Source organism: Rhodamnia argentea, chromosome 3 (genome assembly GCF_020921035.1).
Source record: "Rhodamnia argentea isolate NSW1041297 chromosome 3, ASM2092103v1, whole genome shotgun sequence".
NCBI classification, from domain to species: Eukaryota; Viridiplantae; Streptophyta; class Magnoliopsida; order Myrtales; family Myrtaceae; genus Rhodamnia; species Rhodamnia argentea.
In genome coordinates, this window is record NC_063152.1 from 25349101 (window position 1) to 25364621 (window position 15521).

The 15521-nt window shown below is 41.2% G+C and overlaps 1 protein-coding gene and 1 pseudogene across 1 annotated transcript; both read right to left on the minus strand.

Moving 5' to 3' along the window:
- Positions 1-96: 96 nt before the first annotated feature.
- On the minus strand, positions 97-1946 carry LOC125312506 (annotated as a pseudogene).
- Positions 1947-4994: 3048 nt separating this feature from the next.
- LOC115756365 (brefeldin A-inhibited guanine nucleotide-exchange protein 2) lies at positions 4995-14377 on the minus strand. Its single transcript, XM_030696092.2, has 11 exons — positions 12993-14377; positions 11523-11840; positions 11064-11406; positions 10540-10962; positions 10159-10451; positions 9431-9704; positions 8673-9166; positions 8247-8568; positions 7764-8142; positions 6437-7122; positions 4995-5902 (listed from the first exon to the last, which is right to left on the minus strand). The coding sequence occupies exons 1-11, from the start codon at positions 14183-14185 to the stop codon at positions 5291-5293; spliced, it is 5337 nt and encodes a 1778-aa protein (XP_030551952.2). The 5' UTR covers positions 14186-14377; the 3' UTR covers positions 4995-5290.
- Between the last annotated feature and the right edge of the window lie 1144 nt (positions 14378-15521).

Consider the following 15521-nt stretch of genomic DNA (forward strand, 5'->3'; position numbering starts at 1 on the left):
TTGTTCCAGCTAATTTCATCACCGAACAACATAGTAGAATCTGTGGAAGCAAAATGAAACATTATGGATGTCTGTTCGGAATGAAGATGACCGGTATCAATACCTTCCCACCGAGATGAAATCGTCATCATCGAGCGCCTGAACTTCTCTATCTCCCACAAAATGCTCCCTCCCAATGTCCTTCACCAAGCCCACGAACTCTAGCCTCTTCGATAGAGGAAGGGGCACGTAAGGGAGCCTGAAAACCGGCCGGACCACCCCGAGTTGAGCCAGAGCAGTGTTCAATCAGATCGGGTTTGGCTCGTGGAAGAGCCATTTGATCAAAGGCGCAACCCTTTCGTTCAATGCAGGATTCTTCTTCCCTGCAACCAATTCCCGCATCAAGCTGGGAATCAAATTGCTGGCGACCGACATCACTCCTGTAGCCCCGAAATCCCACCTGCCATCATGGCATTGATCGTCCATCCCACACCAAACCGTGATCCCATCCTCCGCATACTGCCTAACCCGACTGTATCCAACACATTCCTTGATGCCGACAAAGTTCGGGCTTGTAGCCAAGGTTTGGATGACACTAGGAGGTATGTCCTGACCCGTCCTCGCGGGCACGTTGTATACTATCATGGGGCCCATAGGCAGAACACTATTGAAGTGAGCAAGCAAGCCGAGTATCGATGTTTTGCCATAGTAAGGATTGATGTGAAGGGAAGCATGCATTCCCACAGCAAAGCCCCGCTCAGTGGCCTGCATTGCTTCCGCAGTGGAGTTAGTTCCTGTGTTGCCGATCACCTTGAGCGAAGCGCCAAAGCGATTGACGGTGTGTCCAATGAGAGTGATGTGCTCGTCCCAGCTCATCAAATGTCCTTCCCCGGCTGTGCCACCAATGATGACTCCTTCCACACCCTGCGCGATCTGCATATCAATCAGGCTGTCATAGGCTTCGAGGTCCAATCTGCCATCGGGTAGGTATGGGGTCTTGATAGCTGTGATCAGCCGGAGCGATCTGATATCCTCGACCAGTGTCCTGGATTTGCAAAGGAACGAATCATTGTAAGGCCAACTGCTTAATGAGTGCATTTTCACCGCTGCAGCAGCGGGCGAAGCATAGAGGCAAAATCGAAAGCCGCCCGACTTTGTCATGATAAAATTTGTAGGATAGAACAGAACTTTATTGGAACACCACTGCTCCAACCGTAACAGGCATTCACAAAGAATTATGTGACACTAAGTAGGATTTCCCAAGATGTCTGGTCGTGCACACTCATTATATAGATCACCTGTTTCGGATTTCATTGCTTCGCCCTCGGAGGCAGAGATTAAGGACATAGTCGCCTTTCGAGGCCACCAATTCACGTTCCTTCTTTTCCAGAATCGGTAGCAAGCACACAAAAAACGAAAATGGAAAACAAAGAAACATATAAAGAAGTTGAAACAGACAGAAGAGCAGTTGCAAGAACAGTTGTCAACTCTTAGCTTTCTTGACAGGCTACATAATAAACCAGATCTTATTTCCAATGCGAGTAAAGGTCGAAAAAATTCATCCTGAGCTCGCGGGTTCTCGGAAGATGCATTTCCTTAGAACTGCTGAGGGAACAATCATTATGGACAATTCAACCATTTCATGAGAACTCAATCGCGAGTACTTAACTCGAGGCCAAAAGGGTGTTTCGTGTTTCTTTGTGATTTGCCCATGAACCGTTCATCGGACCGACTGACTACTTCACTTCATCCCTAGAACCGGAAACAATTCGCGTTCTTATGTGCGCTCGCATGCAGCTTGAGAACACTTGGAAACGCACATATATATATATATATATATATACACACACACATATCCTTGTTTAGCAAAAGCATAGAATGAAGAACCTCTTGAGATCGTTGCTCGGTAACTGGAGCTCCGGTGATGAACCTCTCATGCACATGCCCTGGCACTTGAGCTGAGCCATCTTTAGAAGGCAAAAGGAAGGAGAGATTATAGTAATTTGTAGGAATGTGTGTACTTGTGTCTGTAGTTTCTCAGGAATCTATCACCAACTGCAGCTGCTCTTATGGCTTGATGGAATAGCTATGGAGTTGTAGTCAAAGTGAAGCACCTCAGATGATGCCATGGGAGAGAAATAGACGTGTGGTAAAGACAATTTTTGGGGAAACATACCCGAACGGTCCTAAGCTTTATTGGTGAAATATGATCCGGCCTAAATATTTGAATTGGCCCTATTAAGTCGTAATCCTCCGTCAAAAGAGCCATGATAAGTCGTGAAATTCTCAACTTGAGCAATTAGGCCAGTAACTTCACTTGAAAGTATAATTCAAGTCCTATATATTGAAGCTTGGTTCATACTCATCATCGATAGAGAAACACGAAATCCCGCTCTTATAGTTTGAGCCCATATTTTTCATTGATAATTTGCGCTTGGGTCCATGAATAGCTACTGCTATATATACTATTTTTCTCTTGTAATAGAAGGATGTAACGGAAATGTGCGATGTATTAATTATAATTGAATCCTCTGCTAGACGTAGCCCTAATTTAAGGGTGAATCGGGATAAAACTTTGTGTCTTGATTTCCTTTTCTCATTTTACGCTTTACTTTGTTGTGATTGTGCGCCAAATCCTAAAATTAAATATGTGTATTGAAAAAGGCAAATCGAAGTTGTTGTGTACACAAAATTCCAAATAATACCGCATAGAGAATTGTATGGGCATTATTTATCCAAAAGACTTGATTGTACTCTTTTTTTAAAAAGCTTGGGACTTGATTGTATAAATTAAAAATATTTCAATTTTATTACAATAAGTGTATAAACTTTAAAATTTTCAATGAACATATTCTTCTAAGGAAAATTGAAATAACTCCATATATTAGACTTATGGATCCGCCGAAAGGAGTCATCATGCGTCAATATCTTTAACCCACTCCATATGAGTCATTAGATCCTACCAAATTATTTGTTTGATGTATAGCTAGATCGGACCAGGTTCCTCATTTTTTGGAATCTGAAACCTGGAACCTACCATGTCACAGCTTCTATAGTCGGTTCCAGAGTACCCGAAAACCCGCCAATTTCTTTTCTTTTCTTTTCTTTTTTCTTTTTTAGTCAAGCAAAATGAGAGTGAATGTTATAACCGCTAAGGGAAAGTAGACATAAACGATTTTAGGTTCCATGTATGTTACATTTAGAACCTAAAATCAACCCATTGGAACAGGTTCATCATTTTTTGGAATCTAAAACCTAAAAATTTATTTGGCTCTAGATTATACACCCATCATCGGATGCTATAGAATATCGTAGGATCATGCGAAGACATATATCAAGAAAAATACAAAAATTATTTTAAGATATAGGATCCATGTTTCAAGTTCTAGGTAATGGAACCTAAAACCTACCCATTAGAATAAGTTCCTCGATTTTTAGAACTTAGAATATACTCTACATACCTTGGAACCTAGAACCAAATCGATTCCCATAGATTTCGATTCCAAGTTTTCGGTTCTACCTTGAAACCATGCTCACTCCTAGGAATTGTGTCCGAGTCAATATAGTGCTAGATATATTACGATGTTGAATCTACTAAATGGGCTTAAAAATGATGCCTAAATTATCACCTTCCATTTTTAACTAAGAGTGTGTCTGATTAAATTTTTACTTTCTACTTAATGTAAATCTTGCGGCGTGTGTACTTTCACTTTTTTTTTTAATCATGAATAGTTGAAATCTTCGAGATATACAAATTTTGAAATACACATTTCTTCATTTTTATAATTTTGAAAATTTGGATGCTATTTTAAATTTCGACAAGAAAGCAAAAGCGTACCTTTTTTTTTTTTTTTGGTCGAAAGCAAAAGCGTACTTTTGATATCACGAAAGTATCAATATTAATATAGGTAGAATTGATCCCAATGTTAAAAAAAATGATTATCAACGTCCAAAACTCTTGAAACATATTACAGTAGTTTTACCCCATCATGACATGGCGTCTGTGCAGGTCAAGGCGGCTGTGCTGTACAGGTCAAGGGGGCTAAAGGTCAAAGTTTTAGTGCGGACTAATTACCTTTTTTTTTTAATTTATCTTATGTCTACGTTGGTTTCGGTAGAGCGTGACACCGGAGTTTACATGATCGATTGCTTTAATCTATTAAAAATTATATTCCTCATCGTAACAATAATTTGAAGGCTTACAATGTGTTTAATAATCCCATCAAGTACAGAAAATTAAATAACCTTTAACAGAAGTTAAAATCTTTACAATTATGTATAGTCAAAACCTTTCTATAATACTCTCTAGATCACTATTCCATGTTTTTTACAAAGTTAATAAAACAAGCAAAGCATCATCAATGGCCGAATGGTAAAATAATGGCAACCATTCCCCCCTCGAGATTACAGAAGAAAAAAAATTTTGTTTTCCTCTCCACTTATGACCCACTTCTCTCTTCCCTCTTAGAAACTAGCAAGTTTCATGACTCCAAATAATTTCCTTTCTAAATTACAAATAGACTAGACACTCGATTATCGTTCATCACATCCTCTCAATCTTATCGAGAGAACGAACATGGCGGTGCACGCGCGTTATATGTAGTACCACATGTAAAATGTTCAAACTTTGGTGTCCACCCCTACTCTCTTATACCGTGATGTAGAATTTAATCCAATCTAGTACCATAATACAACCTCGTGTTCGCAAAAGGATTCGGGAGAGCAAACGTCGTTAGGACTGTCCTTGGACCTTAGTAAGCAAAGCATAATTAATCAATCAGATTAACGCGACTCATAGAATAAATTATTTTATCTCTTAAAAGGCAGCGAACTCTTAAAAGTAAGATTAGTACAAAATGCTTCATGATAATTTCTGTCCGTTCTTTAAAAATGCTTAAACCCTGTGAAAATTGAGTCAATTTCAGGAATGAAAGAGGAGAGATGGACTGTGCCATTTGTCATTTCCCTATGAAATCCACTCATCATGCATAATAAGATTTGCAGGACCTTCAGGCTGAGAAACCAACAAAATTGCTTCTCAAAACCAAATCCAAGCATTCATACAGTGTACTTTCTGATCATTCTGGAAGAATAGATGAATACAGGGAGGGGAAGATCTTGGCAACTTGTGTCAATACTGGGAGGATTCTACTGAAGAAAACTTAAAAAGCACTGCTAAAGGCAAAAACATCTCTATCTCTTCATATTCTATCACTTCTAATTCCGAAAGAATAACTATTACAGAAAGCGAGGTGAGAAATTACATGAGCAAAACTATCATACATATCAAACAAGTTCATTTTACCAGAGATCAGCAGGATCTAAGCAAGATGGGGCCTACTGATGAGCTCAGCGCTTCACTCAGAGCTACCTGGACTTCGTTCGAGCCATGTTCACAGCATATCAAGCTTGAAAATAATGGGAAAAAACGAGCCAAGTTCTTCTCGAACGAAGTTTCCCCCAAAATGCATATGGCCTGTAATGTCGCCACGATAAGAGGAGCACGAGCAGCTAATTCTCTTCGCTTCCCAGAGCCTAAAGGGATTTGCCAACGTGGCTGCTCTCCTGAAGACGACTTGGTTACGAGTCCAGAGGAGGAAGCCAAGATATAAAACTGTAAAACCTCTTGACAAAGGTCAACCAAGTGCTTCTCCACCTCAACCTCATCGTAATCTGCAGGCTTGTCCAGCATCAGATTCTGTAAGAACGTCAGGCAAATTTGGTAGGACTCATTCTCGAGACGTAACAATGGAGGGTCCTGCATTTGGGTCATTGAGGCAAATTCTTGCAACTTTGAACGCAGAGCAGCATCACTGTTGGTCTTGTGTGCATGTGATGCCACATCACGCAGGGCATCAAAGAGGACCAATATATTCTTAGCAGAAAGGTGAGGGCGGTACATGCTGTAGATCTCCATCACCGCCTGTCAGTCAATGAAGAAAACTCAGTGTTTCTCCCAAAACCAAAAACTTTGTGGAGAAGTGAATGAAAACTTTAAACCCCTAGGAAGAAAACGAAAAGGAGCGAATACCAAATGCAAGGAAAATTAGAGAACTTCCATTTGTACCATAATTATTGGGTGTAAACCATACTAAAAGTTGAATGAAAACGGAACTAAGGCGATCACGTACTTCTCCTACAGGATGACTCCCTTTTTTCGAAAGACGCAGTGCATATGCTATTGAATCCAACCTAAGGGGACTGAGAGTCGGACATTTTATTCTCATTTTGTTGAAAAATTAATGTCTCAGTTCTAGACATTCCTGGTTTCCAACAGAGACATGGCCCTAAAATCTGAAGAAGGATAAACTTCGTGTTCCTGGTCAATTCTAATAGCATGGAAAACAGAAATGCAGACGCAAATTTGGGTTCACTATCTACCCCACAAACAGACCTCACATCTTTTTGATAAGTTTATTATCATCCTTGGTTGAGAACCATGAAATGAAGAAACTACCTGGATAAGTAGAAGTTGGACAGCAGCTCTGCACTTTGCATCAGAAACAGAAGCAAAAAGATATCGAGCCCTTGCATTCTCTGGATCATCATCAGGAGTTCCAGACTCGGCCAACTCATCACTACTTTGTCTATTGATTGTGTGTTCATAGCTCCCAACTGTGGTTTCCCCGTTGAGAATATGAGAGAAATCGGGGAGTGTGGCATTAGCCGCATCTTTGAATGACAAAACCACTTCCCGCCACTTCTCATCGGAGAAGAGATCCCCGCAGTTGCTCATCAAACGGACAAAGGCAGCAATACCAATGCCAGCAAGGCTTTGGTGAGGCCGCTTAATGAAACTTACGAGAAGTGTCAGAACTTTTCTTAGTAGGGGATTCACTGTACCATAAAACTTAACAAAAAGATCCACAACTAGTTGGAGAGCCAGAGTGCATGTCTCATAGAGCCATGAATCTTGATCAAGCTCACCCATCTCACTGTCTGGCTCTTGCCCAGGTGAGTTTCCTCCAGAAGGATCAATAGCATGTCGCACATAGTCAAAAATGGGGAAGAGAACTGATTCAAATACTCTCTCCCATAGAGACAGCGAAAAATGGTGTCCATGGTTGCGTAAAGTCTCAAACAGTACTTGCAAAGCGCTCTTCCTGATTTCAGGCCTAGGATCGAAGCTGAGTTCTGATAAACCTGTTGAAGTCATATGCAAATAGCTAAAAGTCCAAACCAATTGCCCTATAAAGGGATGAATAGAAATCTCTCATGAATAAGCCAGGCATACTGTTTCATGTGGAAGGGAATGAAAAACTCTCTCAATATTTTCCTTTCCTTCTTTCTTATTTGATATAGAATTGAGGCTCAGATGCTAGAGTACCAAGGGCATGCGACCAATTACAAGGAGAAATATCCAATATCTATAGAGAAGAAAGTATGTCAAATGACTTGCCACTGTAAGACTAACAAAATAGTGGAGAGGCCCTTGGTTCTATAAAGGACCTATAGGCATGCAAACTGATCAACTTTTCCTAGTTTTTATCCCTCATATTTTTCAGTTAGTTTGGAAGGAGAAAACTTTGAAGGCCCGATTTTAGCCGTCAAACTGTGGAGACCTTTGGAAACAAAGAAAATCCTATAAAAATGACAAGCCCATAGCTCTCTTATTTTCATTAAGCATTAGGCAACAAATTTATTGAGAAGCCTTCCAAGGGTTTACGCAGCTATTCTATCCTAATTAGTTTTAAAGAGATAGCAATCCCATGGTGCCCTTAGTAAATCATTCCTGGTCAATTGGAAAATAAGTACAGCATAAGGAAGTTGTGATGCATCCTTACCAGCCAACAGTGGGAACCAGAAGTACAGGTGATCATCCTTCTCCAGGATATCTCCGTTCTCCACCTTTCCATCTTTACCCCTTCGAGGGGATGGAGCAATCGTTGCCGAGGCTTCCTTTTCTTTATTCCGTGATGAAGACCCAAGATCCCCTTCAGCAAGTTTTGTCGCACAGAATCGGAGAAAAGCAATAGCATTCAAGCTAATTTCCTTGTTGAATCTACTATTGGTGAATGCAATGAGGCAGTTGACACAGTCTGTAAAAGTGGTGGTTTCAGTCTCCGTGATGTATGGGAAATAGTCTCGTATAATTTTCTCAATTATTTCGAAAGCCAAGAGTACAATGTTTTTGTGATCATCATAAGCTGCTGTTGTGAAAACCTGGAAAAGGTTCAAGAACAGTGATAATAATCAGCATCACTTCGAGCAAAACTAACTGAGCTTCTTTTGTAATTTACAAACAGACACAGAAGTAGTATGTGTACCATGAACATGCTCTTCCATCCTGATTTAACATTAGTCACTCGAGACAAAACCATTTGTGAGACACATCTGATAATTAGCTCTCTGATTTCAACAGCACTGCTCTTACGCATGACAATGACAAAAGGTTTCATGAATTCATTCTGGAAGTTATAATTTGCCAGCTCCTCTCGATCTAAAAATTTCATTGACAATTGCCGTAAAGAATCCATGGCGAAAATTGCAATTGATAGATTTTCAGAGCAACCAATGGTTACGAAGAACTCAGACAGCACATGCCAGATGCTTGACCACACGAGTCTGATGCGGTTCATGTTATAGTGCCTGTCACAAGAGATAAACATTACATATACAGTCAAGCATTCCACATTAAGAACAAGTTTCCAATATCAAATGGGAAAGGCAAAAGGTCTGAGGAAAGTGCATACGCAATCTCTACAATCTTTGTTAGGCTGAATACACGGGGATCAGAAGCAGATCTCAATTCATCCATAGAGACCTTGCAGAGAGCCTTCACAAAGTCTATGATAGCCTCACTGTTCAATTTTTGGCTCCGTGTGAAAATCCGATTCATTTCTGAGCTTCCAACTTGCTCCAACATGTTCAAGTTGGAGACTAAACTGTTCATCTGCTCAGATGTGACTGCCCCGGAAGCATTGCCACCATCATATGAACCCCTTAACATAGAAGCAGCTGCATGTTGAATTCTTCCGGGTCCTTTCTTTTTAAGAACAGGAAGGATATTTGATTTAGCTTGTTTTGATTTGTCAGATTCATTTTGAGGAAAGGAAAAGAACGTGGCGTCTGGAGGAGCACCCTCTCCCAAAAGGTGTAGATGCTCAAACCGAGAAACACATGTCAGGACATGCTCCCAAGCTTCCTGAAGGTAATTTCCATCCTCGTCCGCAATGGTTACAATTGCCTACCATCATCCAGTACATGAAACATCAGATCCACAGTAAGGTCTTATCAAATTGGATTTTAAATTGTGAAATGTACTTTTACAGCAGTTGCATGTATCAATTGAGCATCTATGCAGAGCACACCTAGAGAGATCAGAAAACCAGAACTACGGTGCCGATTTATGGTGCTAGAGATATAAAGATTTCACTTGAGAAAAATTAACTGAAAACATGAATTAACATATTAAAATTAACGGTGACAGAATTTAGGGCCAGATAGCAACCTTAATTGCCTCAATGTTCTTCTGTTTAATATCAGCAGGTGAATGGAGGGAGGTAAACTTGGCTAATGAAGTCACAAAAGCATCTCTATGAGTCTTCATGGACATAACTGCAGTGACATGGATGGCACAGCGGAAGCCTTCAAGGCAAAGAGCTAAAACTACATCATCATCACTTTGGTCAAGTGGGACGCTGAAGGCTGCCAACATCGGAGCCCAGCATGCCTCAATCATGAATCTAAGAATCACCACATCTGTAGCTGCGTAGTAGACTGACCTACAATTTCCAACAAAAATAAATCAAAAAGAATGCCTCCATTTTCTTTCTAACATGCCACTAAAGCGGAAACATCGCATGACCAGATTTGAAATCCACAAAGCACTGTCAAATTCTATAGCTTTAGCTGGGGCATGAAGATGGTCAAATTCATTGAACTTCCTTTGCAATCGAAACAGGCATAGAAGAAATATTACGTAGAAATTGTAGAAATTCCAAGCCACTCAAATGTCGATTGCCAAGTTAGTTTAATTAATTTCTCCAAGATAATGTGATGGAAAATTTATTGGGCATATCTATGCACCATTAATGCAACATCCATTTGGGAAAAATTAACTGTTTGACAAGAGAACATGGCTGGAGTGCTAAATGGGAAAAAATAGAAAAAGTATGATTACACCATGAATTCAGACTTGCAAATTATTTGAAACAAAGGAAAAACAGTTAATCTTACTCAGACTTGCGAGCCTTTTCTTTGAATTGTTCTTGCATGCGTCTAATAAGATCATCACTGGTCTCCATGCCATTTTCTTCTCCTCGCTTGCGAATCACGATGTTTAAGATACCATCCAAACCCAGAATCCTGTTAGTGTTCGAAGACTGCTTCTGCTGAGGGGCCAGATCATCGTCTTTCATTTTGATTTCATTTCTTGATATCCGTTCAAATAGTGATCTCAGATACTCCTCAGGTAGATCCTTCCCGTCATCAATCCCACGATTATTCCTTATGAAGTCATCAGCTGACATCTGCACAGTTTAAAAGGAGACAGGAAGAGAGAAATATGAAGACCTTTCAATGATATAACACCCAATCAACTATATGAAGTGATTGTACCTTGCTTTTCACCATAGGGTTATGAGCATCAGTGTTCAGCAGTATGACAGAGTAAGCAAGAACATAGGCTGTGTCGGCACTGGTAAATGCTTTCGGGTTACACTTGCAATAACATTCTGCAAACTTCTCCATGATCCTGTCAATCTTTTGTGCTTCTCCGGGCAATCTAAATCCTCGTAGGAACACCCTTATAGCTTCATCAAATTCCATTCCTTGGAATTCAAAAGAATCAACATATGCATGCATCACTTTCAGCGATAATTCTTCCCTTTCACCTAAATAATCACCAATTAAAGTCTTGTTCAAGCCTGATGCATTCTTAAGAAACTCTGCTATCTCCTCCGGTGAATTCCCCACCTTATTCGCATTCATGAGAAATTCAATTCCTTTCTTAGGTTTCCTGTTGAAAAGAGATATACCTTCCTGGCAGAAATTTTTCACAGGGGATTCCACCAAAAATGAATTAGCAAATAACAGAGACAAATTATTTCTGCCTGCATTAAGGAAATTGGACGATCACACACCTGAAGTTCAAGTTTGTAAGCCCGACGTTGCTCAATTGTCAAAACTTCAGAGGCTTCGCTTGAAGCTTCTGAATTAGCATCAGATCCTTCAACAGGCTCATCTCCATTCCCATTTGCCATAGGAGGAGTTGCCACTCCAGAACTGTTCTCTACTGGTTCAAGCTTATTAGAATGGCGATCTGGAATACGCAACTGCTTGTTCATCCAGTCTCCCATTGATTTTAGAATACCCACTAAGCACTTCATAGCTTCAAGTTTCATGGTTGCCTCTTGCGGTGGCAACAGTGAAGTAGCAGTACCAGGAGGGACACCTTGAGCAGTTTTAAGAAGTCCATTGACCATTCTGGAAAAATGAGTAGAATGGATTGGAACACATTGAATTCAATGATAAATGTGCTACATCATTTGCTGCACTACAGTATCAAAAGGGGTCAATTTCACAGAACAAAAAAGACATACCTCTCAAATATGTTAGATGAATTGACATCACAATCATAATTGATAAAGATGTCTACCAAGATCTGTGAATCATAACAGAGCTTATCTAAAAACCGAAGCACTATCATCTTCTGTTGAAAATTAGGTTGAGCAACATTCTCCAAAACTCTCAGTACAATCATAGGAAAGAATACTCCAATCTCAGCTTTCAATCCAGCTCTGAATCTGGCCACCAGACTGATGAAGATGGAGCAAGAAAGCTGGAAAACAATCATAAGCGTGGAAGCACTGTTCTTCAACAATGACAGACATAGATATTGCTTAATAGCACCTAGAAACCTGTTACAACAAAAGCAGTAAAACAGAAAATTAATTTGAGAGCTTAATTCATAGAAGGTTTTGTCACATCAATGAAAGAGCATGACTTCGTACAAGGCAACAAAGAGAAACCTGAATGATAAGAGCTTTTATGTTTCAAGTACATTGTTACAACATCAAAGCAAGGATATGCCACAAAGTTAAGAGCCTGAATGGCAAAGAAAGTGCAGCACGCAGATTCCACAGAAGAATAGAAATCAACAAAAAGGGGAAAGATTTTGATCACCAATTAAAATATCACAGGCCAAAGCAGTGTCTAGAAAAGAATAATTAAAAAAAAAAACACAGTTCAAATAAGGGAAGAAGAAATGCTTGAACAAAGACATGAAACTTCAACTTAATAGAGTTAAACAAGCAAAAAGCATAGAGGAAGTACAAATGCCTAACAAAGGCAAAGGAAGGAGTGCGCTTGAGAAAGCTAGGACGTTATAATGTTCAAGACTATTTTGCCAAGCATCATCAATAAACTTTGGTACAATCATCAATCAACTGAGAATCTAAGACATCAATCATCCTTCAATTGTAATGGCAATGGAGCCTCCAAACCAAAAGTTAACAACTAAAGAAAGTTTCTACTAGCATGGGGGGGTCTTCCAATGAATAAATGCTTTAGACACCAAAGAGCAAGCAGATATCCTTATCCATAATTCAGTAGTTAAACTGCTCATGCATCCCAAAGTGAGGACAGGTATCTCCAACAAAATACAGAGAAACGTGTTATACCCCCTGTGTGAGCTCATCTAGATGCTATTCTCATCATCCACATCAGTAAAATCTCATTATGACTCTTTCTCAACTCTTGTTGTCACACTTCAGGTTTGAAGCAACCCTTGTATCAAATATGTACTTAGTAGTAAAACACGCTCTCATTCCAATTTTGATATTTTCTATCGTCATGATGTTCTAGCATGCTGTTTATACACAGATATATCACAGAACAAGTTCCTCTATCAAAGCTATCATGCAGTCAAGGCATAACCAGTAAATTAAGAAATCCAACTTAAATGAACTACCACACAGTAAGTTGATAGTCATCATAAAACTCCTCCAGTAACAGGTGAGTACAGATTGAAGCACTCAGATTCTTATTCGTTCTAGTTTTGGATTAGTTACCTGTCACTTGTCCTAAAAACAGCTCCTGCGTTCTCCAACAAAATCTTCAACAACTCCAAAGCCACAATCTTTCCCTTCATCAACTGCGGGTCTGCCACAGCCTCCTTTGGAGGTGTTTTCATAGATAACTTGCAAAGTGCTCTGAACACCAAAAATGCATCTCTCCTCAACTTATTTCCAATCTGAACCTCTAAATCATCATCTCTCTCCAATTCTCCATCTGCTAATTCCCCTTTCCTACCCTCTAATGCCGTCTTGTACATACTAATCTCCCAGTATTTTGCATCCAACATATCCTTATCGGTTGAATCCAATAAGTCTGCCGGATTAGTGGTCTCAACAGTGGTAGTCTCAAACGCCCCATCATGTCCGCCGAGTGGATTCTTACCAGGCGTCACTGGATTCAACACCACATCAATGTCCTGCATAATTTTGGTTATGAACCCTTGAACAAACTGGGTCATCGACCCATCCACATCCGATTTCTCGACTGGCTCCATCAACTCTGCAACCACAATCGGCTGTACCGGGACAGTCGAGCTATCTGCCTCCATTCTCCTAAACACGATCACGAGCATCTGCACTAATGAGGCCTTGGCGGTGGTCTGATTAACCACATTTTTACTGTCAAGGTATATATCATAACAAGTCCTCACAATCAGCAGCAAGCAATCCCCGTGAATCCTCAAAGACATGGAAGTAACCGCAGACAGCAGGGTCTTCAAAACCAACAATTCGACGGCATCGTCACCCAACTCGTGGCACCTGCACACGGATTCGATCACCCTCGCCAGCAGCTTCGCCTCGGCTCCGCCCCCGCCGGGATCAGCCTCCCCGCGGAGGTAGCCGTGCGCGATCAGCTTCTGCAGGCAGTCGACGGCGGGATCGGCAATCTTGACATTGCCGGACAGGCAGGCGTTGATCAGGGGGCCGAGGACGGAATCGGAGTCGGCGAGGGAGAACTGGGTGGGCCCGTCGAAGAGCGGCCCCGGGAGGGACGACTCGGGCTCGGAGGAGTCGGGCTCGGGGGAGGGGAGCGATGGCTGCGGTGGGGAGAGCTTCTCGAGGAGGGACTTGCACTCGTGGGCGAGCTTCGAGTGCTTGCGCCAGGAGGCGTTCTTTACAATCCTATCGAGAGCCGGGGCGACCACCAGAGTCAAGCGGGAGAGGGAATCGGCTTCCGGAGAAGCCATTCCCCGAGTTGACCCGGCGAGTTCACAGATCCGGAGTCGGCTCGGACGGCGGAGAAGGCGGTAGGGTCGCCGGGAGATGCGAGGTTGTGATCCGTCTAAGAGAGAGAGAGAGAGAGTCGTGGAAATGTCGTCCGACGACGAAGAAGAAGACGAAGAGGAGAGTGAGCTGGGGGTCACGCGCAGAGGGGAGCGTTCGAGATTTAGATCGGGCACTTTTTCACAGCGAAGGGCCAAAGATCAGAGGCGATTTGACGAACGCGCCCCTCCGTCCGTCGCTTCGATCCTGGCGGCTGGAGGGGGTAGCTGGAGGTGGCAAAGGCCGTGATTACGTGTCGGAAAGGAGGGCATTCCGGGGAAAGAGCGGCCGATGAGCCGATAAAAGGAATGGGTGCTCTGTCGCTTGAAGGCAGGAAGAGTCAAAGAGACCCCGTGGACTTCAGCGAGCCAGCGAAGGATTCGGCTTCCGCAGTTCCCTCCGCCGTTACTTCTGGACGGGCTGCTCAATCGGCCCGGTTCGGGATCGAACCAAATCTGGCCCCTCCTCAATCCGATTTCGGACCGATTTCTCACGAGAATCTCAACAAATTAGAAAACTCGTCAATGCCTTAACTATTATGTCACGAATTGATCCCATGTGTTTTGCTAAAATAATACTTATATTAAGTATAGTTTGTTTAAAATCGAAAGAAGAAGAAGAAGAAAGTCCCAATTTGTGAGTTGATCTTGGAATCAGCCGGTTCCGTTTCAAGCAACTCCTAATAGAATCCGTTTGATTCCACGTCCCAAAAATTGGTGACCAATTCTAACAGAAGTAATTGATTATCCTCGATTTTTTGGTTTCACAAGAAAGAAAGAAATTTGAATTTTAGTCGGTGTTACAAAATTTAATTTAGTGTTGCCGTTATAATTTTAACCTATGTTCAATCAAACAAATATGTGAACCTACTAATGGGACGTTTCGTGAAATTTATTGCTCGAAAAAGGTCGCACTTTTTTCAATCCTCGTTTGACTAAAACATTCCCCAACAAAGTAACATGACCATTTTACCCATTATAAGTCCCGCCTCTTAGCATCTTTGCATTCACACTTTTTTTGGTTTCTTCTTTTGTGGGTCCCACTTTCCTCCATCTTCATCTTTCTCTCTTTCTCTCTCCTTTTGCAATCTTTTCTTCAATGTTTAAGATGGTTTTTGCATCGTTTTTCATGATGGGTGCTGGATAAATTAATTAAATTTGAAGTATTGGTTATTATTGAGTAATGTGGTAATTTTTCTTGTTGGTGCGGGTCAATGAAGTTTGGAGGTGTTTTTTCTTCTTTTATCTCATTTTTTATGTC

Excerpts from the sequence above, each read along its gene's own strand:
- LOC115756365 (XM_030696092.2), bottom strand. The coding sequence starts at position 14,185 with ATGGCTTCTCCGGAAGCCGATTCCCTCTCCCGCTTGACTCTGGTGGTC. Across the intron at positions 10,452-10,539 it reads ACCCTATGGTGAAAAGCAAG|ATGTCAGCTGATGACTTCAT; the intron begins GTACAATCACTT and ends TAAACTGTGCAG. Across the intron at positions 9,705-10,158 it reads GAAAAGGCTCGCAAGTCTGA|GTCAGTCTACTACGCAGCTA; the intron begins GTAAGATTAACT and ends TGGAAATTGTAG.